Source organism: Aquarana catesbeiana, unplaced genomic scaffold (genome assembly GCF_042186555.1).
Source record: "Aquarana catesbeiana isolate 2022-GZ unplaced genomic scaffold, ASM4218655v1 unanchor228, whole genome shotgun sequence".
Taxonomy (NCBI): domain Eukaryota; kingdom Metazoa; phylum Chordata; class Amphibia; order Anura; family Ranidae; genus Aquarana; species Aquarana catesbeiana.
In genome coordinates this window covers 580,793-605,815 of record NW_027362655.1, presented here as the reverse complement: position 1 = coordinate 605,815, position 25,023 = coordinate 580,793, and the positions used below count along the sequence as shown (strand labels likewise).

The 25,023-nt window shown below is 43.6% G+C and overlaps 2 protein-coding genes across 4 annotated transcripts in view; one reads left to right on the top strand and one right to left on the bottom strand.

Moving 5' to 3' along the window:
• Window positions 1-721: 721 nt before the first annotated feature.
• LOC141121708 (gastrula zinc finger protein XlCGF66.1-like) lies at window positions 722-12,930 on the top strand. Of its 3 annotated transcripts, none has more exons than XM_073611421.1 (8): window positions 758-821; window positions 917-1,101; window positions 2,186-2,288; window positions 2,565-2,692; window positions 2,820-2,954; window positions 3,041-3,164; window positions 3,281-3,378; window positions 9,369-12,930. In XM_073611421.1, exons 5-8 carry the CDS (start codon window positions 2,832-2,834, stop codon window positions 9,450-9,452), a joined length of 429 nt encoding a protein of 142 aa, XP_073467522.1. In that variant the 5' UTR covers window positions 758-821; window positions 917-1,101; window positions 2,186-2,288; window positions 2,565-2,692; window positions 2,820-2,831; the 3' UTR covers window positions 9,453-12,930. The 3 variants fall into 3 exon arrangements, with proteins under 3 accessions (XP_073467525.1, XP_073467522.1, XP_073467524.1); XM_073611423.1 differs by having other exon boundaries at window positions 762-821; window positions 914-1,101; XM_073611424.1 differs by lacking the exons at window positions 917-1,101; window positions 2,186-2,288 and having other exon boundaries at window positions 722-821.
• A 3,594-nt stretch (window positions 12,931-16,524) lies between these two features.
• LOC141121723 (uncharacterized) overlaps window positions 16,525-25,023 on the bottom strand; it is a 130,828-nt gene continuing 122,329 nt past the window's right edge. Inside the window, exons 17-23 of the mRNA XM_073611434.1 lie at window positions 22,168-22,285; window positions 21,954-22,051; window positions 21,637-21,864; window positions 21,350-21,556; window positions 19,616-19,822; window positions 19,372-19,507; window positions 16,525-17,834 (exon numbers count right to left, since the gene is read on the bottom strand). Coding sequence (XP_073467535.1) covers window positions 17,305-17,834; window positions 19,372-19,507; window positions 19,616-19,822; window positions 21,350-21,556; window positions 21,637-21,864; window positions 21,954-22,051; window positions 22,168-22,285 — 1,524 coding nt within the window. The 3' untranslated portion in view covers window positions 16,525-17,304. The remainder of the gene's footprint in view (window positions 17,835-19,371; window positions 19,508-19,615; window positions 19,823-21,349; window positions 21,557-21,636; window positions 21,865-21,953; window positions 22,052-22,167; window positions 22,286-25,023) is intronic.

The following is a 25,023-nucleotide window of genomic DNA, read 5'->3' as shown; positions in this document are numbered from 1 at the left end:
TATAACCACCCATCTGAACATTAGGACCACCCACCTGAACATTAGGACCACCCACCAGAACATTATAACCACCCACCAGAACATTATAACCACCCACCAGAACATTAGGACCACCCACCAGAACATTATAAACACCCACCTGAACATTATGTTTGCCCCTCTAATACTGAGTTGGTCCCCCTTTTGCTACCATCAAGGCATGGACTCCACCAGACAAAGCATTACACTCCCTCCACCGGCTTGTCTTCTTCCTATACTGCATCCTGGTGCCATCTTTTCCCCAGGTAGGTGATACACACACACCCAGCCATCCACATGATGTAAATGTGATTTATCAGACCAAGCCACCTTCTTCCATTGCTCCGTGCTCCAGTTCCGAGACTCACATGCCCATTGTAGGCTCTCTTAGCTGTGGATACAGGACACGCTGACTGGTTTTCGATTATACAGCCCCGTACACAACAAACTACAATGAACATTTTTTTTTTTTTTGCTTTCAACACACCAACTTCAAGGACTACATGTTCACTTGCTCCCTAAGTAATGAGATAATCAATGTTATTTACTTCAACTCTCAGTGATCAGAATGTTATGGCTGACAGTTACATACACACACAGCACAAGGCCGTATTCACACTATGAGATGGTTCTCAGGGCTGCAGTTCCTCTGAGCTCCACAAGGTGGTGATCTCACCTCTACCCAGACAGGAAGTCTCTATGGAAGACAGGAAGTGATGTCAGGTATAAATAGGAACTTATGGGTGAGAGGTGAGTCGGGAGGAAGTAGAGAGAAGACATTGCTGGAAGTGGCAGTAGAGGAGGTAATAAGATCTTATTTTCTATTTACACCCAGTAACCCCCCGTCATGTCCGTCCTCTTCCTCCATAGTCACTGTGATGTCTTTTATCTCCAGCAGATGATGATACACACATATATAGTGTGGAAATAATGGAAAAAATTACTGTAGGTGCAAAGACAATGTGACTGTGAACATAAAAATAGACAATGAATAATCCTATTCGTCTATAAGGTCATAGAAGGTTAAAAGCTCTGGGATTGATGGCGGCAGCTGTCCTCAAAGAAAGCCAGCTCCGTAAACAGGTAAAGAGAGAGGTGGGAGCACAGGAAGCGCCACCTGAGTGTAGTAATAAAGCACAATTTTAATGGCAAGGTAAAACAGTAACACTCACAAGATTGAAATAATAAGCAGGCTCATCTGTGTGTATAGATGGTATCCCTCCTGGCATCTGGAAAACAAGCGCCCACACCTTATGGAGATTGCAGGGGATGCGCTGTAAGTCCTGTGGCCTCCAGGAAGTTGTCCGGAACCAGTGTGGAACACAAGGAAGTGAAGAAGCATCCGAGAGAGAAGCCATGCTGGATAGGCAAAATGGGCAGGCCATGCGCTCTTATCATCAGCTCCATCTACCTGGTATACCATCTATACCCACAGATGAGCCTGCTTTTTATTTCAATCTTGTGAGTGTTACTGTTTTACCTTGCCATTAAAATTATGTTTTAATACTACACTCAGGTGGCGCTTCCTGTGTTCCTCTCTCTCTCTCTCTCTCTCTCTCTCTCTCTCTATCTATCTATCTATATATATATATATATATATATATATATATATTAGTGTGGAAACCTAGATTAACCCCTTCAGGGTCAGAACATTCTCATTTTGGTGACAAATTCCAGTAATATGATCTAAACAAACAGTACTGGCAATAAATAGACAAGAAGATGACCATCCTGACCATGCATGGCCTACAAAGGGCAATTATTACACTACACAGGCAGGAAATGGGCGATCGTTACAATATGCAGCCAACACAATGATGGAGTGCAGGGGTCAGGAGTATGGAGCATAGAGCCCCTTACATTGCTGGTCAGGAGGAAGAAAACATTCCCCAGCCTTCCATGAAGAATATGTTCCATCATTGGTGTCAGAGGGAGGAAAATACTGAAGGTTCTGGGGGAAGTAGAGGAGCTGTGAGGGTTTAGTAAAGCTGAAAGACTTTAGGGGCCTCTGAAGGGGTAATGTAGCTGAAGGACCCTTGAGGGGGTAGTCAGGCTACAGGGCTCTGAGGGAATAAGGGGCTGGAGGACTCAGCAAACTCTGATGGACAGAGGGGGGTCTCTGGGTCTGTGATGATCCTCCCACCCCACCTGCACTTTTTTTTTTCAGACCTTACAGACCTGACAATCTTAACCATCTCATTGTCTCGCTGGTCATGTGATTTGTTCTGGAATGTCAAGTAAGATGAAGAAGGGCATTCTTTCACTCATTGGTAAGCACTTGTTTTTGGAGGAGTTCTGTTTCAGATGCAAACCAGCTCAGAAAGGAAACAAACCCAACATAGAAAAGGGAATATCTGATCCAGCAGGCCAAGAGGGTTCCGGGACCTTCAAGATATAGCATATGCTAAACAGTCCAGATTAAATGTGTTCCCATTGGTGTAGTAGTTCTTAAATGTACAGCAACCCTCCTATTACCCCCTCACATCCACATCCTATTATTGTGTGACCAATACCATCCAAATAATTCTTACTTTCATTTCCCAAAGTTATCCGTCTACAAGGAGACCTGTATTAATCAAATGATGACACCAATGAGGATGGAGGAGGACTGGAGTCACATGACTGTGGAGATACTAAATCTCACTCTGGGGATCATCTACCTGCTGACGGAGAGGTGAGGAGGATTCTGGGAAGTCATATGGAATCACTCTTATCTTTATTAATAAAACACAGACCTGACCGGAGAGGTGAGGAGGATTCTGGGATTCTAACATGATATTCCTATTGGTTCCTCAATACAGAGATTTCCTCTTATGAAGTCAGGTGATCATATGACCATCACAGTGCCTCCATGTGACTCCCTAAAACCTGAGAGAGACAACATGCAGAAGATTCTAGAAGTCACCAAGAAGATGATGGAGCTGCTGACAGGAGAGGTGAGCGGTGCTGGGAATTCTGGGACATTATCCAGTAACAGACAAGGGATGTGTCTGGATGGTGACTGTATCATTGTGTGTGTCAGGTTCCTATAAGGTGTCAGGATGTCACTGTCTATTTCTCCATGGAGGAGTGGGAGTATTTAGAAGGACACAAGGATCTCTACAAGGACATCATGATGGACAATCAGCCGCCCCTCACATCACCGGGTAAGAGGAGACTTTATTGTAAAGGAGAGAGCAGTACGGAGGGTCCACCTAGATCCCCCATCATCTGATAAACACATAGAAACAATGTATTCAGTCAGTGTGTGTGTTTCCTACAGATGGATCCAGTAATGGGAACCCACCAGAGAGATGTCCCCGTCCTCTGTATTCCTGGGATTCCACACAGGAAGATCACACCATCCCTCACCATCATCAGGTAGATGAAGAACAATCACTGAATAGTTATAATTTATACACAAGTGCAGGGGTGGACTGACCACTCTGGCACTGACCGAGGCCCCGAGGTCAGAGGGGCCCCATGAGCGGCTCAGTCTGCCCCTGAATGTGCCCACGGCTTATCATGCAGGATAGGGGAAGTTTATGCACCGCGGAGGCAGTGAGCTATGTCATCCCTGCCTGAAGTTGATGAGGCTATATGAGAGGATTTGGGTGCTGGCCGGGATTACAGAGTGATCATGGAGCCATGAGGATGATAGCAGTGACAGGCGCTCCAGCCATCTCTCCTCCTGGGGAATTCAGCAGAGGGGGCGGGGCCACAGTATACATCCATGCCTCAGGGGGAAAGCCAGTGAGAGAGCTGGAGGCTGCAGAGTGAAGACAGAGTGGAGTCATGTCGGAGATGACAGCCACCTGACCTGCCTTGTGTGCAGCAGCAGGTCAGTGTGTAATCACAGCAGTTTAGTGTGTCTATGATCACCAGCCAGGCTGACTGAGAGTTCCTTCTTGCCCAGTGCCCATCTACCAGGTGCTATTCCCTGGTACACTGATATCTGTATACTGAGAGCCATTCCTTATATACCACACTGATATCTGTACACTTCGGCGGAAAGAACAATCAGTGAGAATAATGTTCCTTACATTGGTGGTCAGCTGGAAGAATGATCGTTACATTGGTGGTCAGTAGGGATGAGCTTCCAGTTCGAGTCGAACTCATGTTCGACTCGAACATTGGCTGTTCGCAAGTTCGCCGAACAGCGAACAATTTGGGGTGTTCGCGGCAAATTCGAATGTCGCGGAACACCCTTTAAAAGTCTATGGGAGAAATCAAAAGTGCTAATTTTAAAGGCTTATATGCATGGTATTGTCATAAAAAGTGTTTGGGGACCTGGGTCCTGCCCCAGGGGACATGTATCAATGCAAAAAAAAGTTTTAAAAACGGCCGTTTTTTCAGGAGCAGTGATTTTAATAATGCTTAAAGTCAAACAATAAAAGTGTAATATCCCTTTAAATTTTGTAGCTGGGGGGTGTCTATAGTATGCCTGTAAAGGGGCGCATGTTTCCTGTGTTTAGAACAGTCTGACAGCAAAATGACATTTCTATAGGAAAAAAGCCATTTAAAACTACTCGCGGCTATTAATGAATTGCCGGTCCAACAATACACATAGAAGTTCATTGATAAAAACGGCATGGGAATTTCCCACAGGGGAACCCGAACTAAAATTAAAAAAAAAAATGACGCATGGGGTCCCCCTAAATTCCATACCAGGCCCTTCAGGTCTGGTATGGATATTAAGGGGAACCCCGGCCAAAATTAAAAAAAAAAAATGACGTGGGGTTCCCCCTATATTCCCTATATGCCTCCTGAACCGTACCAGGCCACATGCCCTCAACATTGGGAGGGTGCTTTGGGGTAGCCCCCCAAACACCTTGTCCCCATGTTGATGAGGACAAGGGCCTCATCCCCACAACCCTGGCCGGTGGTTGTGGGGGTCTGCAGGCGGGGGGCTTATCGGAATCTGGAAGCCCCCTTTGACAAGGGGACCCCCAGATCCCGGCCCCCCCCCCCTGTGTGAAATGGTAAGGGGGTACTTACCCCTACCATTTCACTAAAAAACTTTCTTCTTCTTTCTTCCTTCTTCCCCAAAGCACCCTCCCAATGTTGAGGTCATGTGGCCTGGTACGGTTCAGGAGGGGGGCCGCACTCTCGTCCCCCCCTCTTTTCCTGCAGCCTGCCAGGCTGCATGCTCGGATAAGGGTCTGGTATGGATATTTGGGGGGACCCCACGCCGTTTTTTTTTTTTTTTTTTTTTTTTTTTTTGGGCGCGGGGTTCCCCTTAAAATCCATACCAGACCTGAAGGGTCTGGTATGGAATTTAGGGGGACCCCCACGTCTTTTTTTTTTTTTTTTAATCTTGGTTCGGGGTTCCCCTGTGGGGAATTCCCATGCCGTTTTTATCAATGAACTTCTATGTGTATTGTCGGACCGGCAATGCAATAGCCGCGAGTAGTTTTAAATGGCTTTTTTCCTATAGAAATGTAATTTTCCTGTCAGACTGTTCTAAACACGGGAAACATGCGCCCCTTTACAGGCATACTATAGACACCCCCCAGCTACAAAATTTAAAGGGATATTACACTTTTATTGTTTGACTTTAAGCATTATTAAAATCACTGCTCCTGAAAAAACGGCCGTTTTTAAAACTTATTTTTGCAGTGATCCATGTCCCCTGGGGCAGGACCCAGGTCCCCAAACACTTTTTATGGCAATAACTTGCATATAAGCCTTTAAAATTAGCACTTTTGATTATTAATGTTCGTGTCCCATAGACTTAAAGGTGTTCGCGTGTTCGAACGAACTTTTTTCCTGTTCGCATGTTCTGGTGCAAACCGAACAGGGGGGTGTTCGGCTCATCCCTAGTGGTCAGCAGAAAGAATGTTTATTACATTGGTGGTCAGTGGGAAGAATGTCCCTTACATTGGTGGCCTGTAGAAAGAATGATAGTGGGATGTGGATATTACTGCGCTAAACCCAAGATAAATAAGTGACAAGCAGCTACATAAACAATGTGACAAACATGAATAGAATCTAAATGGTAAAAAATGCAGTGCTAATTCATAAACATAAATAAATGAATATGAGGAATGATGAATGATAGTGATGAAACAAATCAAATATACAAAGTGTCCAATATATGTAAAAAAACAATATGGGTAAATAACCTGGATGCGTCAAACTGGATCTGGATAGTGAGATCAACAGGACTCTGGAGCCATTCTCAGCAAAGTAGTATGTGGAGAAAGAAAATGCTTCCACACACTTTGACCTACACTATGTGGAAGCATTTTCTAAGTGTGTGGAAGCATTTTCTTTCTCCACATACTACTTTGCTGAGAATGGCTCCGGAGTCCTGTTGATCTCACTATCCAGATCCAGTTTGACGCATCCAGGATTGGAGGTCCATTTGGAGGTTCCCCGTCTCTTTCCTGGGTTCCACCCCGGAGGTCATGGATCCTGTGGAGCTCCATACTTTGGCCATTTGTGGCACCATGCTTGTATGACTCCATGTCGCTGACATTGGAGTCCACCAGTTCTGGTAAGGGCACACGCACTTCTCTTCATTTTTGATGATGCAATATCTTTGGTGTCCTCCATATCAGACAGCGTTTTACACCTTGATTTTTCATTACTACATGTTGGAAGATAATTTTGTGTTGGACTATACTCTATACACTTTTTTGCACTGGTTTGATTCACATATCTTCCAGTACTCATTGGTGTTGGGTTATTCACCCATATAGTTGTTTACATATATTGGACACTTTGTATACTTGATTTGTTTCATCACTATCGTTCCTCATTCCTCATATTTATTCATTTATGTTTATGGGTTAGCGCTGCATTTTTTACCATGTAGAAAGAATGTCCATTACATTGGTGATCAGTGGTGGGAAGAATGCTCCTTACTTTGGTGGTCAGCGGGAAAAATGATCGTTACATTGGTGGTCAGCAGAAAGAATGTTCCTTACATTGGTGATCAGCGGGAAGAATGTTCCTTACATTGGTGGTCAACGGGAGGAATGCTCCTTACATTGGTGGCCTGTGGAAAGAATGTCCCTTACATTGGTGATCAGTGAGAAGAATGTTCCTTACATTGGTGATCAGTGAGAAGAATGTTCCTTACATTGGTGATCAGTGGGAAGAATATTCTTTACATTGGTGATCAGTGAGAAGAATGTTCCTTACATTGGTGATCAGTGGGAAGAATGTTCTTTACATTGGTAGTCAGTGAGAAGAATGTTCCTTACATTGGTAATCAGTAGGAAGAATGTTCCTTACATTGGTGATCAGTGAGAAGAACGCTCCTTACATTGGTGATCAGTGGGAAGAATGTTCTTTACATTGGTGATCAGTGGGAAGAATGTTCTTTACATTGGCGATCAGTGGGAAGAATGTTCCTTACATTGGTGATCAGTGGGAAGAATGTTCCTTACATTGGTGATCAGTGGGAAGAATGTTCCTTACATTGGTGATCAGTGGGAAGAATGTTCCTTACATTGGTGATCAGTGGGAAGAATGTTCCTTACATTGGTGATCAGTGAGAAGAATGTCCCTTACATTGGTGGTCAGTGAGAAGAATGCCCCCTACATTGGTGATCAGTGAGAAGAATGTTCCTTACATTGGTGATCAGTGAGAAGAATGTTCCTTACATTGGTGATCAGTGGGAAGAATGCCCCCTACATTGGTGATCAGTGAGAAGAATGTTCCTTACATTGGTGATCAGTGAGAAGAATGTTCCTTACATTGGGGGTCAGTGAGAAGAATGTTCCTTACATTGGTGATCAGTGGGAAGAATGTTCCTTACATTGGTGATCAGTGAGAAGAATGTTCCTTACATTGGTGGTCAGTGAGAAGAATGTTCCTTACATTGGTGATCAGTGAGAAGAATGTTCCTTACATTGGTGATCAGTGGGAAGAATGTTCCTTACATTGGTGGTCAGTGGGAAGAATGTTCCTTACATTGGTGGTCAGTGGGAAGAATGTTCCTTACATTGGTGGTCAGTGAGAAGAATGCCCCCTACATTGGTGATCAGTGAGAAGAATGTTCCTTACATTGGTGATCAGTGGGAAGAATGTTCCTTACATTGGTGGTCAGTGGGAAGAATGTTCCTTACATTGGTGGTCAGTGAGAAGAATGCCCCCTACATTGGTGATCAGTGAGAAGAATGTTCCTTACATTGGTGATCAGCGGGAAGAATGTTCCTTACATTGGTGATCAGTGAGAAGAATGTTCCTTACATTGGTGGTCAGTGAGAAGAATGTTCCTTACATTGGTGATCAGTGGGAAGAATGTTCCTTACATTGGTGATCAGTGAGAAGAATGTTCCTTACATTGGTGATCAGTGAGAAGAATGTTCCTTACATTGGTGATCAGTGGGAAGAATGTTCCTTACATTGGTGATCAGTGAAAATGATATAAAGTAAATAAAAATAATTTTTAAAAAATGTAAAGCACACCGGTGACCCCCGCACACACTCTATATGAAAAGTTTTATGTAGGACGAGTCCATGTATGGAAACAATAATGGCGCCACACATGTAGGGTATCGTCAGGAACGTTGGAGTAAGAGCAATTGTAGGGCCAAAATTTTATAACATGCTGGACAGAGCTTTTTATTTTTTGTATATTTTTTTATCAAACTGTTCAGCTAAGAAGACATTTGTTGCACCTGTTATATTGTGTTACTTTATGAAATCCTTAATTTTGGAAATGTACCATTGTTGCACTTTTTCTTTAATGTAAATTTATTTTTCTGTATATTCTATAATAAACATTTATTTTGAACATGCAGAGAAATTCTGTGACGAAATCATGTAGTGTGGACAGTGCAGCATGTAGGTGGGGATTTGTGTGGGTGTGGCTTGTGTGGGCGGGAACACATGGGTGGGGACAGGGGGGCCCCTAGGATCTCCTATTGCCCGGTGGCCCCATGAGTTGTCCGCCCCTGCACAAGTGTGTTTGTTACAATGAATGTTTTATTATATATTCAGAGTAGTAACCTCGGGGATGATAATATTGATGTTAAAGAAGAGTATAAAGAGGAGGAGCAGTGGTCAGGAACATGTCATATACAGTCCTGTGTATAGAGTGCAGTGGTCAGGAACATGTCATATACAGCCCTGTGTGCAGTGATCAGGTAGAGTATTAGGACCATGCCAGTCATATAGTCACTAGGTATAGAGTAATAATAATAATGAAGATAACACATAAGGAGACGTGTTCCATCTATTCTCAGAACACAAAACAGGCTTTCTCCGGGTCTTCTACTGGCATTAATTAGAGGTAAAAGTCTCTCCTGTACTGTAGGATGACCAGATGTTTCTGATTTCAGGGGACAGTCCCCAATTTTAGAGACCAGGGGAAAAGTGTCCCTGGTTAAAAGAATGTGCTCTGATTTCTTTCCAGGGTAATCCGTCTTCTGTGATTGGCCTGAGCAGGAGCAGGGAGGAGAGGAGTGTGTCTGCTCCCAGCTGTGTCCGGGGTTATTGATGCCACATGCTGATATCACATGGTCTACCCGGCCCCTCCTCTTTCAGCTTGTGTAGACTTTTTGGTGGGAGGTAAGGATATGGATTGTTGGTCATCTTGTTCTTTGTGATGGTGACCTGCAGTTCACATCTGGGCCCGGAGCTGGTAAGTCAACGCTACACTAGGGTACTGTGTATAGAATGCAGTGGTCAGGAACATGTCATATACAGCCCTGTGTATAGAGTGCAGTGGTCAGGAACATGTCATATACAGCCCTGTGTATAGAGCGCAGCGGTCAGGAACATGTCATATACAGCCCTGTGTATAGAGTGCAGTGGTCAGGAACATGTCATATACAGCCCTGTGTATAGAGCGCAGTGGTCAGGAACATGTCATATACAGCCCTGTGTATAGAGCGCAGTGGTCAGGAACATGTCATATACAGCCCTGTGTATAGAGCGCAGTGGTCAGGAACATGTCATATACAGTCCTGTGTATAGAGTTCATTTTATTATTTTTTTTGTGCATTTTCAAGCTTCTTTGAGCTTTTTTAACATGTTTTTGGACACTTAGTCGTCTTTTCTGCTTGAAAGCTCTTCTTAAAAATGCAAGTTTGGTGGGGGGGGGTTCTGCCAGTAAGAGCATATGCCTGTAAACTCCTGAAAAAGCTATAGTGAGCATGGATACATTGGCTAACATGGAGGGGAGTTTCCAGGCAGAAAAAATGAGAGCTGAAAAAAGCTCAAAAGCCTGCAGGAGCCACTTCTTTGAGCTCCTTAGAGATGCAGTGTGGATGAGCTCCATTAAAGTCTCTGAACAATGGGGTTTCTGGTTTTCACACACCACCAACCAAAGAGAAAGTGATCAATGTGTACAAGGACCTTCAGGTCTCATAAATGTGTATTGTCAAGAGACATTAGTATGTTTTCCCAGGTGAAGGAAGTCAACATTCTCAGGGATTCCAGACAATGGCAGTATCTCTCTATTGTTCACTGAAATGAAGGACAACCAAAGAATCAACATGCAAAAAACTTTTTGGAAAGAGCTTGAAACAAAAGAAAAAAGGAATGATATATTTCAGGATTGTATATAAAAAAACTTGATATAGTTGGGATGTCTTATGAAGAGACTAAAAGAAGTATCAAGACACTTTTCAAGTTGTATACTGTATCTACCCATGATAAAATATCATATAGTCGCAAAAGGATTTATTACGCTTACTACATTTATGTTTGCTTGTGATCACTATTGTTAGAAATATATGTGTGTGTTACGTAAATCTACTATTTGAATATGGCTACACTGTATTTGTAGCTCTACCCCCAAGAGGGCCACGTGATTTTTGGGTCCACACAGCCAGGCAACACACATTCTCCAACTCTCACACAAAGACAAAGAATCAGTCCATGAGCTTGTTTTTGTTGGGGAAAAAAACTTGGATGGGGAATAGGAGTTATGGGATGCCCAACTTGACTCAATTAGAGCAACATGAGGACAACTCCCTTCACTTTGTACTCTGAAAAATGGCAAATCCTGGACTGTGTTCCCTCTAGAACAACATTCTCTCTTGGTTTGGCAAAAAAGAATTCCACTTATAGGAGCTCTGTGCCCTCTTGGTGAAATTTTAGCAAAGTCCCAAAATTGTAGGCGCATTAATTCCCCTTTCTTGAAAATACCAGCCCACTCGGCTGCCTTGTAACATGTCCCAACACAAGGGATTGGGTTTAGCTGGTGGCACTATCCTTGCTGAATATTGCATCTGGCAGCCTCCTTTGTTTTAAGCTCTGGGGGTGTAGAAGTACTCCCATTGTCCCTGGAATTCTCCCATGCTAGCAAGGGTGTCCCCTAGAAGAGACTGTAGAGTAATGGAGGTCCCTTTGTCCTTCTTCCTTTCCTCCACTTCAGCCTGGAGCCAGAGCCCCAGGGTCCCTCCCAGGCTACAAGAGAAGGCCTCAGCAATCCATATTCCACCCAACTGCAACGGCCCCCCCTTGCTGGCCAGGCTCTGCAATATTTATAGGCTGACCTATGGGGATTGGTCAGATTCCCAAAAAAATGCAAATCATGGCCTCATCTCCTCCACCCACTAGCTTCTAGAAGCTTCTCCAAGCTTCTAAAACCAGGGGGAGGCACCAGAGGCCTGGCCTGTATAGCCCTCCAGCCAGACCTACAGTAACCCCCAACCAATTACTAGACTCACACAGCTATTGTGAGACAAATACATTTTCTTCACACTAGACTGTACACTAGAGTCTGCTTCATATGCAAAGTATTATATTTATTTTATGTGTACTGTATCATCAATATAGTAATCATGGACTGAAATGTAGGAACCTCCACCAAAAAAAAATCATTTAAATGCTAATTATGGTTTTCAAGCCATAATTGAATCCTTTATACAAAATAATTAAATTATCATATAAAAGATGAGTTAATATAAGGATGAGACGTTCTAGGGAATTCAATCTGAGTATGAAGATTTCTAGTGTTGAAGTGCCACCCGGTGGCCAAGGGAACTAATGCTTGTATAAACACATAATTAAATAGTAACCGGATCCACCAATCAGAAAGAAGGTTACACCGTATGAGCCAGGTTTCTGGGGGGGCTTTTATGAAGGTATTGTCTTCATTCGATAAAACTAGCAATTCAGGTGACCGAGGGATCAGACGCCCATCATCTACAGATAAATGCATCAGATCACACTCATCATCAAGAGGGAGACTCATCACCTGACACCATTCACTGAAGCCAGGACACACAGCTCCAACATAGTTAGACGCCATTTTGGGAAGATAACTCCACTCATTGGTCGGTAGCCATTTGAACAATCTGGTTGGCAACCATCTTCAGGCAATCCATTTACAACACTCCACTCTATTGCTTCTGAGGGCAAATATATCAAATTATTCTCCTGTGATCTTTGTTTATGACAATTGCAATAATCCTTGCTGTAACTTAGTATTTCTCCCACAATAACCATAACCACTAGAGTTAGATTTTTTTTTGTAATTCAATTGTATTATTATTTTCTTGTCTCTTGGCTTTATTGGCTTAGTCTTTTACATGTTTCAATTCTTATTCTTTCTGCAGGAGAATAACAGTCAGCATCTCCAAAACACAGATTATTGTCTGCTAAATAGCTACAATGGTTTTGCTGTCTATGAGGGTAAATTAATTATATAGTAGGATCCAACATATATATACCAAGGCTTTAGCGGAATATTCCTTGGGAAGATCATTTAGTGTCTGTGTCATCCTCCTAATCTGACTGTTAGTGGTGTATGGAAAGTGACTTATTGTAAATAAAATTGATTTTTTTTTTTATAGTCTTTAGTCCATACTGACATCCGATCTTGTTGTGTTATTCAAAGAATTTTGGCATGAGCAAAATAACTCATGAATGGCTAATTAAGTCAGCTTATTTAGTTTTCAGAAAATATTTTTGTATTGGAGGCACTGTTGTCCATCGATTGATTAAAGATCAATATAGCTGACTAATGTATGGTTCACTCATTCCTTGACATTAAAGAATATCAAAATAAATTCATCCGATCGGATATGTATATCGGGGTGTGCTTCTTCCCAACATGAGAGCTGTGATGTCCGGCAACAGTCATATAGAAGACATTTCCCGCACTCAGGGTACTAATACACCTCGAGGGTTGTGTGGGATCCCTGATGTACAGGAAGACAGGACTTCAGTGAGGAACAATTCCCTCACTCAGGACAGGAAAGTGGCTTCTCCCCCATGTGAGATCTCTGATGTCTGGAAAGACGAGACTTCACTGAAAAACTTTTCCCACACCCAGGACAGGAATACGGCTTCTCCTCTGTGTGGGATCTCTGATGTGTGTCAAGATTGGACTTACGTGAAAAATTTTCCCATACTCAGGACATAAACACGCCTTTTCACCTGTGTGCAATCTCTCATATGCGTAAAGATTAGACTTTACTGAAAAACATTTCCCGCACTTAGAACAGAAATACGGCTTCTCTCCTGTGTGCAATCCCTGATGTTTATCAAGACTGAACTTTTCTGAAAAACATTTCCCACACTCAGGACAGGAATACAGCTTTTCACTCGTGTGAGATCTCTGATGTGTGTGAAGATTGGACTTCTCCAAAAAACATTTACCGCACTCAGGACAGGAATACGGCTTTTCAACAGCATGAGACCTCTGATGTCTGACAAGTTTTGATTTTTCTACAAAACATTTCCCACACTCAGAACAGGAATATGGCCTCTCTCTCATGTGCTTTCTCTTATGATGATAAAGATTGGACATGTCTGAAAAATATTTCCCACGCTCTCTATGGAACACTCCTGCAAGTCTGCTGTGCTTTCTGTCAGTCTCCCTCCTAGACTCGGCTTCCTCCTCCGACTGCTGTTCCAGCAGGAGCTCCACCTCTTCATACACACTGAGAGCTCCGCCTCTTCATACACACTGAGAGCTCCGCCTCTTCATACACACTCAGAGCTCCGCCTCTTCATACACACTCAGAGCTCCGCCTCTTCACACACACTCAGAGCTCCGCCTCTTCATACACACTCAGAGCTCCGCCTCATCACACACACTCAGAGCTCCGCCTCTTCATACACACTCAGAGCTCCGCCTCTTCATACACACTCAGAGCTCCGCCTCTTCATACACTCAGAGCTCCGCCTCTTCATACACAGAGCTCCGCCTCTTCATACACACTCAGAGCTTCGCCTCTTCATACACACTAAGGGCTCCGCCTCTTCATACACACTCAGAGCTATGCCTCCTCATACACACTCAGAGCTATGCCTCCTCATACACACTCAGAGCTCCGCCTCCTCATACACACTCAGGGAGGAGAGGAAGGGGAAGGATATACAGGACATACACATACCTCCCAACTTTCTGAGATGGGAATGAGGGACACCTATTAGCAAAAGTATGTAGGCATAGGACACACCCCCTTAGAGGAGAATTGTGAAACAAAAAAAAGATTGACTAGACCTACAAGTGCTCTTTTTTACCACTACTATTTCTTTATATTGCCTTTTGAAATTTACAAATGCAGCAATTTAGCAATTTAGGACTTTGTTCCAAATCAGTCCCTCGAAAACAGACACAGCACAAGGCCATGTTCACACTACGAGACGTTTTCTTGAGCTGCAGTTCCTCTGAGCTTCACAAGGTGGTGATCTCTTCCCAGTCAGGAAGTCTCTATGGAATACAGACAGGATGTGACGTCAGATATAGAAAGTAAGACCCCATACACACTATTAGATTTTCTGCAGATTTTTGTCTTCAGATTTACCAAAACCATGTAGTGCGAGGGCCTGCCTGATTTCATACAAATTGAAACTCTTAAGGTTTGACCTCATATTATATGGTTTTGGTAAATCTGAAGCCAAAAATCTGCAGAAAATCGAATAGTGTGTATGGGGCATAAGTTCCATTCGATAGGACATAGCGAGAAGACAATACAGGAACTGGCAGCAGAGGAGGCAATACGTAGATTAAAAGTGTATAAAAATAGGGGTGGATGGCGCTGCCCATCACCTGAAGAGTCCAAGCCCCGCTTTACGCGTTTCATCATAGAACGTCGCCTGAGGCGTTCCATGACGAAACGTCCTATGACGAAATGCGTAAGGTGGGGCTTGATACGCACTCACATTGTGACGGGAGGGCCCGTTGAATCCAGAATCCCTTGGAGAGGGTGGGAAACTCTTGTTTCAGCTACCCATGCACCTCCTATGTCTAAGCCACCCTGTGTCCATGAGAGGCACAGTTAATGTTTTTGATGCTTCGATGGTGCTTCAAGCGAGCTTTGTCATAGACTTCTTTAGAGACATTGAATACGCTCTGAAGCACCACTAAAGCGACATGGGGTATCATTTTTAACCACTTCAGCCCCGGAAGATTTACCCCCTGCCTGACCAGAGCACTTTTTGCGATTCGGCAGTGCGTTGCTTTAACTGACAATTGAACGATCGTGCGAAGTTGTACCCAAACAAAATTGACGTATTTTTTTTTCCACAAATAGAGCTTTCTTTTGGTGGTATTTGATCATCTCTGCATTTTTATTTTTTGAGCTATAAACAAAAAAAGAGTGCCAATTTTGAAAAAAAACACAATATTTTGATATTTTTTACTTTTTGCTATAAAAAAATTTTTAAAAATCGCAAAAGTGTATATTGATTGGTTTGCGCAAAAGTTATAGCGTCTACAAAATAGGGGATAGATTTATAGCATTTCTATTGTTATTATTATTTTTTTAACTAGTAATGGCGGTGATCTGCAATTTTTATCGGGACTGCGACATTGCGGCGGACAGATCGGACACTTTTGACACATTTTTGGGACCATTGTCATTTATACAGCGATCAGTGCTATAAAAATGCACCGATTACTGTAAAAATTTCACTGGCAGGGGAGGGGTTAAACACTAGGGGGTGAAGTGTGTCCTATTCTAACTGTGGGGGGGATGGGCTACTACTCACATGACAGCAATAACTGCTCCCAATGACAGGGAGCAATGGACCTCTGTCATGTCACTAGGCAGAACAGGAAAATGCCTTGTTTACAAAGGGATCCCCCCATTCTTCCGCTCCGTGACACGATCCCGTACCCTCCGGCTGACATCAAGTCAACGGGACCCGCAGTCACGGTCGTGGAGCACGCGGCGGGCGCGTCCACAATGCTGCCTCCTAAAGGGGACGTACCTGTACACCCATTTGCCCAGCCATGCCATTGTGCCAATTTATATCTTCATGCACTGGTCGGCATGTGATTAAAGTGAAGCCGAAGCAAAGCAAAAGCAAGGTGTAAACAGGTCTGTAAGCTAAACATGTTATTTAGTGACAGGGACTTTGACTGGTGTTTAGAGAGCTTTAACAAAGCCTGTCTGAAGCAACAATGTGTGTTGAAGCCGAAGCAAGTGTAAACTAGCCCTAATATATGTGTATTTTGTTTCAATATATTCTGGAATTTTGTCTTCAATTTGTAACCAAGTTCATTTGGGTCGGTAATTGACTATATGGTCCCTCTATTGTCTTGATCCAAAGCTGATTAAACATGTTTGGTCTTTGGGATCTTCTCAGCCTCAAAACAATGAAGGTATTCAATGATTATTTATTTAGGTGCAAACAAGAATGAATCTCCTGGATCTAGGAATGGTTGTCCTTCTGGTTAAGTATTGGGGTTTGCAAACATGAAAACAATCCCATTTAGTCCAGATATTCTGTTCCCTTTATAATCCAGGTAAACATACGATAGGTCCTTACAATAACCATATATGATACCTGGAAGTGAGTCAGATTCTCTCTGGTTGGGGCTGTGTGAATCCATTGCCTGGGACTCTGATCTGTACACAAGAGAATCTACAGACTCATTTTCCACCTCCTGCCTGTGGGGACCGCTCATCCACACTTTCCTTTCTCTTGGAAAAAAATCTATTGTGTCTTTGAACATTTTTCACAAGTTGTATATTTTATATACAACAGGTTTTATGTGTGTATATATATATATATATATATATATATATATATATGACAGATTTTATGTATCAATCCCATGACAGGATGAGCGAATGTTTGGCATAGTCATTAATTTAATATTTTCAAAAATAAACCTCTAAGTCTCTACACCACAAAAGTTAGTAAGCCAACAAACAGCCAACTCTGATCTCCTTATGAACTGTGTCTAACATGATGAAGATCAGCCATGGAGTATATCTGAGGTGTATATCAGGGTGTGCTTCTTCCACACATGAGAGCTGTGATGTCCAGCAACATTCATATAGAAGACATTTCCCACACTCAAGGCACTAATACACCTCGAGGGCTGTGTGGGATCCCTGATGTACAGGAAGACAGGAGTTCAGTGAGGAACAATTCCCTCACTCAGGACAGGAAAGGGGCTTCTCTCCCGTGTGTAATCTCTGATGTGTGTAAAGATTGGACTGCTGTGAAAAACATTTTCCGCACTCAGGACAGGAATATGGCTTTTCCCCCGTGTGCGATCTCTGGTGTGTGGAGAGATTGAACTTGTGTGAAAAACATTTTCCGCACTCAGGACAGGAATATGGCTTCTCCCCCGTGTGCAATCTCCGATGTGTAGAAAGATTGGACTTGTGCGAAAAACATTTCCCGCACTCAGGACAGGAATACGGCTTCTCCTCCGTGTGCAATCTCCTATGTGTAGAAAGATTAGACTTGTGTGAAAAACATTTCCCGCACTCGGGACAGGAATGCATCTTCTCCCCCGTGTGAGACTTCTGATGCCTGTAAAGATTGGCCTTCTGTGAAAAACATTTGCTGCACTCAGGACAGGAATACGGCTTCTCCCCCGTGTGAGATCTTTTATGCACAGCAAGTTTGGATTTCGAATGGAAACACTTCCCACAGTCAGTACAGCAAAATCTCTTATCTGTTGGAAGGACAAACGTAGAATATATAGTGCAGAGGTCAGAAGTATGTAATCTATAACATAGAGGATATAGTGCAGGGGTCAGGAGTATGTAATGTACAACATAGAGGGGGTTATTTACTAAAGGCAAATCCACTGTGCACTGCAAGTGCAGTCACTGTAGCTCTAAAGGGGGACATGCAAGGAAAATAAAAAACAGCATTTTTGCTTGTAAGTGATTGGATGATAGAAATCAGCAGAACTTCCCCTCAGATCTACAGCGACTGCACTTCCAAGCACAATATCGAGTATATAGCGCAGGGGTCAGGAGTATGTAAAGTACAATATAGAGTATCCCCCTCCCCAAAGCACCTTGTCCCCATGTTGATGGTGACAAGGGTCTCTTCTCGACAACCCTGGCCATTGGTTGGCGGGGTCTGCAGGCGGGGGCTTATCAGAATCTGGAAGGCTCCTTTAACAAGGGGGCCACAGATCCCTCCCCCCCATGTGAATGGGTAGGGGTACACAGTACCCCTACCCATTCTCCAAAAAAGTGTATAAAAAAAAATAAAAACAGGAGATAAGTAAATCCATCGCCAATCATGCCTCCCGCCGCACCCGGAAAAAAACGTTCCCGCCTTCTGGGACGTCCGACCGCCGAATGCTTCCTCTGCGCTTTCACAGTTCTTATATAGGTAAAGGCGTGGCCACCTGGCAACATCACCTGGTAGCACCGCCCCCTTGTGACATCACTGACCGGTGCATGCTGGGAGTTTAAATGTTTAAAAAATGTTTTATTCAATATTTTTACTTTTGTTTAACATTATTACTTTTTTTTACTATTTCTTTAATAGCAGAGTAGTTCAATGTTACCATGATTTGGGATTTTTTTTTTTTTAAACTTTGCTGGTACAATGAAGATCATTTTACCAGCAATGATCACAGCTCACTAGTAAAGGATCAAAGAACCTATGAATCATATTGATTCACAACAGCTTTGATGACATTGTGATCATGTGATTGCATAGAGATCACATTAACCCCCCCGACTACCAAGATCCACCTTCCGATGTCTCCACCACAGGAAAGGGGGAGCAGTGTCCCCCCCCTCCCCCGTTACAGTACAGGAAAAACTATGTACAGGTATTTTTGTCTGTACATGCTGCCGGCCCCGCAGTAAATGTACTGTGGGGTTCAACAAGTGGATATAGTGCAGGGCTCAGGAGTATGTAATGTACATTATAGAGTATATAGTGCAGGGCTCAGGAGTATGTAATGTACATTATAGAGTATATAGTGCAGGGCTCAGGAGTATGTAATGTACATTATAGATTATACAATGTAAGGGTCAGGACTCACCGGCACAGCCAGCAGACAACAGAGCAAATTAATTGTTCTGTCAGAGATCCTGTTAGAACTGGATATGTGGCAGGATGGGTAACACAGCTCAGGAAAGTGACCAGGGTATTACAGGCTGATATCACCCAGTCCTTGCCCTACTCTGGACCAATCAGTGAGCAGTATGGGTGGAGGAATGTATTTAGTGTTAATGACCCACCTGTGCTGATCTCTGTAGAAGTGTCTTTCTCTAGAATTATCCTTATTATTCCATCTTCCTCCACAGACTGTTGATCATCGCTCACACAAGTCTCTTCTTCTTTCACCTCAACTTTTATATCTATCAGATCTTTGCCCTAAACCAAAAAAATGAGAGTGAATATAATCTGTAAAACATAAGGTCACATCCAAAATCCACACATCATCTCTATGAGTCCATGCTCTAGATACGCCGTCCCACCAACCTTGTAACAGTGAGGGATGGCGTGACCTTCCTGTGTGGAATCCCGGGAATACAGAGGACGGGGACATCTCTCTGGTGGGTTTCTGGTATTAGGTGGCTCCATCATATCCTTGTATCCTTCTGAAAACTCCTCCATCACTCCATACTCCTCATCCTCCTCTTTATACTCTTCTTTAACATCAATATTATCATTCCCGAAGTTTTCACTCTGAATATATGAAAAGACAATGATTGAAACAAATATACTTGTATATAAATCATAACTACCAATAATTGTCAATCATCTACCGGATGATGGTGAGGGATGGTGTGACCTTCCTGTGTGGAATCCCGGGAATACAGAGGACGGTAGGGCTGTTGAAATTAATCGCCGAATCGATGCATCGGCATCCGACCGTCCACGATGCGGCATCGATGCTATAGCTTTAAGGCATCGATTGAGGATGACGTCATCCTCGCGCCGCGTTATGCCCCGCCTCCGCGACCGAAGGGAGCCGAAAGCCGCCGAAGAGCCGCGCCGGCTTTCCTTCATGCTGCCTCTGACTTACATCATCCCCCTGCTGCCCTGCGAGGAGCGACGCTGTATTCATGTTCGCGGGGACATGGAGCACCGGTGGCTGGAGCTGCTGCTGCTAAGAGTGGCGGCGGCCGGCTTGTGGAGCACGGAGCTCCGAGGAGGAGAGTGGAGCCGCGGCATGTCAAGCCAGGTAAGGGGGCCGCATGCAGGACACCTCTGCTCTTCCCCCACCTCTACACAGTGAACATGCAAATAGGGCAATAAATCAAAAATTGTGTGCAGAGCTTTGTGGTGATAATAAATGCACAAAAAAGTCTTACTTATTCAAAGTAATTCCAGTGCTGAGTGTTCTCTGCTGTGCTATTCCTGATTTCTGGTGAATGATTTGAACACAGCAGAGAACACTCAGCACTGGAATTACTTTGAATAAGTAAGACTTTTTTGTGCATTTATTATCACCACAAAGCTCTGCACACAATTTTTTGATTTATTGCCCTATTTGCATGTTCACTGTGTAGAGTTGGGGGAAGAAGGATGGGAATTGGTCTGTGGTGACACTGGGCAGGGGAGCGCTATGGTAATAGTATTATATGGGGACAGGTTAGTGGTGAGGGGGGGCGGGGTATTATTCATCTTGGATAGGACAGTCTGGCACCTCCCTTACCATGTCCAGCAGGTCTGCAGTCTCTGACCATCTCCTGTACTATGTCTGCAGTCTCTGACCATCTCCTGTACCATGTCTGCAGTCTCTGACCATCTCCTGTACCATGTCTGCAGTCTCTGACCATCTCCTGTACCATGTCTGCAGTCTCTGACCATCTCCTGTACCATGTCTGCAGTCTCTGACCATCTCCTGTACCATGTCTGCAGTCTCTGACCATCTCCTGTACCATGTCTGCAGTCTCTGACCATCTCCTGTACCATGTCTGCAGTCTCTGACCATCTCCTGTACCATGTCTGCAGTCTCTGACCATCTCCTGTAGTATGTCTGCAGTCTCTGACCATCTCCTGTATCATGTCTGCAGTCTCTGATCATCTTCTGTAGTCATTTAGGGGCAGTCTGGAGCTCCTCATTAAGTTGTCTGCACTGTTTACACTTTGCTACATGCAAGGAGTGTTAAGAACAGATAAAATTTAAAAAATTTAGTTCTTCTGACTACTTAAATTTTTTGGATGAAAACCGCGCGCAGTAATCGTGATGCATCGTGAATCATGGACCTGATAATCGTAATCGAATCGAATCGTGAGGCCAGTGAAGATGCGCACCCCTAGAGGACGGGGACATCTCTCTTGTGGGTTTCTGGTATTAGGTGGCTCCATCATATCCTTGTATCCTTCTGAAAACTCCTCCATCACTCCATACTCCTCATCCTCCTCTTTATACTCTTCTTTAACAACAATATTATCATTCCCGAAGTTTTCACTCTGAATATATGAAAAGACAATGATTGAAACAAATATACTTGTATATAAATCATAACTACCAATAATTGTCAATCATCTACCGGATGATGGTGAGGGATGGTGTGACCTTCTTGTGTGGAATCCCGGGAATACAGAGGACGGGGACATCTCTCTGGTGGGTTTCTGTAGCTGGATGACTCCACCATGGTGTCCTGGTACAGATCTTTGTGTTCTTTTAGAGACTCTGACTCCTCCATCACCCGATCCTCATCATCCTCCTCTTTTATCTCTTTTTTAACATCAACTTTAGAATCTCTCAGGTTTCCACTCTGAAAATATAACAAAAATGACATCAATGGTAACAATGCAGATAATGTACAGATCCTAATGATACTATCAGTGATTGTTCCTCATCTACCTGATGATGGTGAGGGATGGTGTGACCTTCCTGTGTGGAATCCCGGGAATACAGAGGATGGGGACATCTCTCTGGTGGGTTCCAATTACTGGATCCATCTGTAGGAAACACACACACTGACTGAATACATTGTTTCTATGTGTTTATCAGATGATGGGGGATCTAGGTGGACCCTCCGTACTGCTCTCTCCTTTACAATAAAGTCTCCTCTTACCCGGTGATGTGAGGGACGGCTGATTGTCCATCATGGCGTCCTTGTAGAGATCCTTGTGTCCTTCTAAATACTCCCACTCCTCCATGGAGAAATAGACAGTGACATCCTGACACCTTATAGGAACCTGACACACACAATGATACAGTCACCATCCAGACACATCCCTTGTCTGTTACTGGATAATGTCCCAGAATTCCCAGCACCGCTCACCTCTCCTCCATGATCTCTCTGGTGACTTCTAGAATCTTCTTTCTATTTCTCTATTCTATCAGGGAGGGAGGTGGAGGCAATGTGATGGTCATATGATCTCCAGACTTCACAAGAGGAAATCTCTAGATTAGAAAACAGATAGTAAAACCAAATAATATTCCCAGAATCCTCCTCACCTAACCTTTCAATTATCCAATTCATTAAAGCCCCACATCAAGCTGAGGTATAATTTACCCACACAGGACCCCCACACTATGCAGGTTAAAAGCTTGTTGCAGGCATTGTGACACCTTTACATGCAACACAGGACCTATAATCCCACTTTACAAGTAAGGATGTCAAGGGTCCGCCCACATCCTAAGAGCATCAGAAAAAAAAGCCACATGGAGGGACATTGGGAGGAGGAGCTGTGAGGTCAGTGTGATGTCATAGGATTCTCTGACTCTGGTTGGAGGGACATTGGGAGGAGGAGCTGTGAGGTCAGTGTGATGTCATAGGATTCTCTCACTCTGGATATAGGGACATTGGGAGGAGGAGCTGTGAGGTCAGTGTGATGTCATAGGATTCTCTGACTCTGGTTGGAGGACATTGGGAGGAGGAGCTGTGAGATCAGTGTGATGTCATAGGATTCTCTGATTGGTTGGAGGACATTGGGAGGGCCTCTGTGAGATTTCTGTACAAAGAATAATTTCTCCTGGGTGCGTCCCGCCTCTCCTAAACAGAAAGATGAACTTTGTCTTTGGGCCTTGCCAGGACACATCATATTCCTGTGATCTCCGTGTACACCGGAGACTTTACTGATCACATTTAGGATGACAATCTGAGACTGGGATCATTATGAAGACATTCGTTTTCAGGACATTTACTACAAATTACATTTTTCCCTCTTTCTTCCTATTTGAATCGTATAAAATAAAGACATACATATTCCAATCCCCCTAAATAACCCTTCATCCCCCACCACTAATAAAAGTGGTATAGTCAGTTAGTATAGACTGATGAGGTGAGAAGGTGATTGGTGGGTAAGGATGAGCTCCGGCGTGTTCGCAAACAGCACATGCAGAGCCCACCAGGAAGTCGGCACTGGGGAGCGCTAATCACAAGCAGTGAGACATTTCCTGATCTCTGCAGCCGCACATCGGGACAATGTCTCACCGCTTGTGATTAGCTCTCCCCAGTGCCGACATCCTGGCGGGCTCTGCACGTGCTGTTTGTGAACACGCCTGAGCTCATCCTTATTGGTGGGAAAGGTGACACATCTCCAAAATGAAGAGAATGTTCTGGCCCCATAAGGTGGGAAATGTTCTGCCTTTGAAAGGGTTAATCTACATTTCCACACTATATATGTGTGTATCATCATCTGCTGGAGATAAAAGACATCACAGTGACTATGGAGGAAGAGGACGGACATGACGGGGGGTTACTGGGTGTAAATAGAAAATAAGATCTTATTACCTCCTCTACTGCCTCTTCCAACAATGTCTTCTCTCTACTTCCTCCCGACTCACCTCTCACCTGGAACTTCCTGTCTGTACCTGACATCACTTCCTCTCTGTCTTCCATAGAGACTTCCTGTCTGGGTAGAAGTGAGATCACCACCTTGTGGTGCTCAGAGGAACTGCAACCCAGAGAAATGTCTCATAGTGTGAACACGGCCTTGTGCTGTGTGTGCATGTACTGTGTATCCTTATAGATGGGTCATCTCCACTCCCACCAAGGAGGATAGAAATATATGACTGCCTAGTCCAGACAAACATGATACAGGGGATGGTTAGAGGCTGCAGACATGATACAGGAGATGGTCAGAGACTGCAGACATGATACAGGAGATGGTCAGAGACTTCAGACATGATACAAGAGATGATCAGAGACTGCAGACATGATACAGGAGATGATCAGAGACTGCAGACATGATACAGGAGATGGTTAGAGACTGCAGACATGATACAGGAGATGACCAGGGACTGCAGACGTGATACAAGAGATGATTAGAGACTGCAGACATGATAAAGGAGATGCTTAGAGACTGCAGACATGATACAAGAGATTATCAGAGACTGTAGACATGATACAAGAGATGATCAGAGACTGCAGACATACTAGACAAGACAGTCAGCAGGTAAACACGATAACTTTTTTATTTTAAAGAAAAAATAATACCCTTTAATGTCACTAACAAATCATTGAGTCTTTTGGCAGCCACTTGGATAGTAAACAGGTCAACATCAGTGCAAAAAGAAAAAAAAAAAAAAGACATTCAATCAGCAAGAAATATACTGCTTGCAGATCAGTGGATGTTTCCAGAGGGGAGAGATGATAGGAAAATCTTAGGAAGAAATTAGACAGAAAAAGAGTGTGCACTGTGCAGCCCCCAATGTGAATCAGTGCTCAATGGGTTAACTCAAGACCAAAATTAAGTCAATCCATCAGTGGCAGTGATAAAAAAAAACAAAGTTTGACAAAAAAAACATGAAGGGAACTCACTGGACTAAATGAACAGTACATGTTTAGATGTAATAGGAATGATTAAAAAGATCCTACGATATCACAGGAGTTTTTTTTGCATGTCACTTTTTCCAGTTGGTGTTCAGCCGCACTGGGTTCAGTTTACATCAATTCAGTTGTCTATTCATCTCTCATCATTGC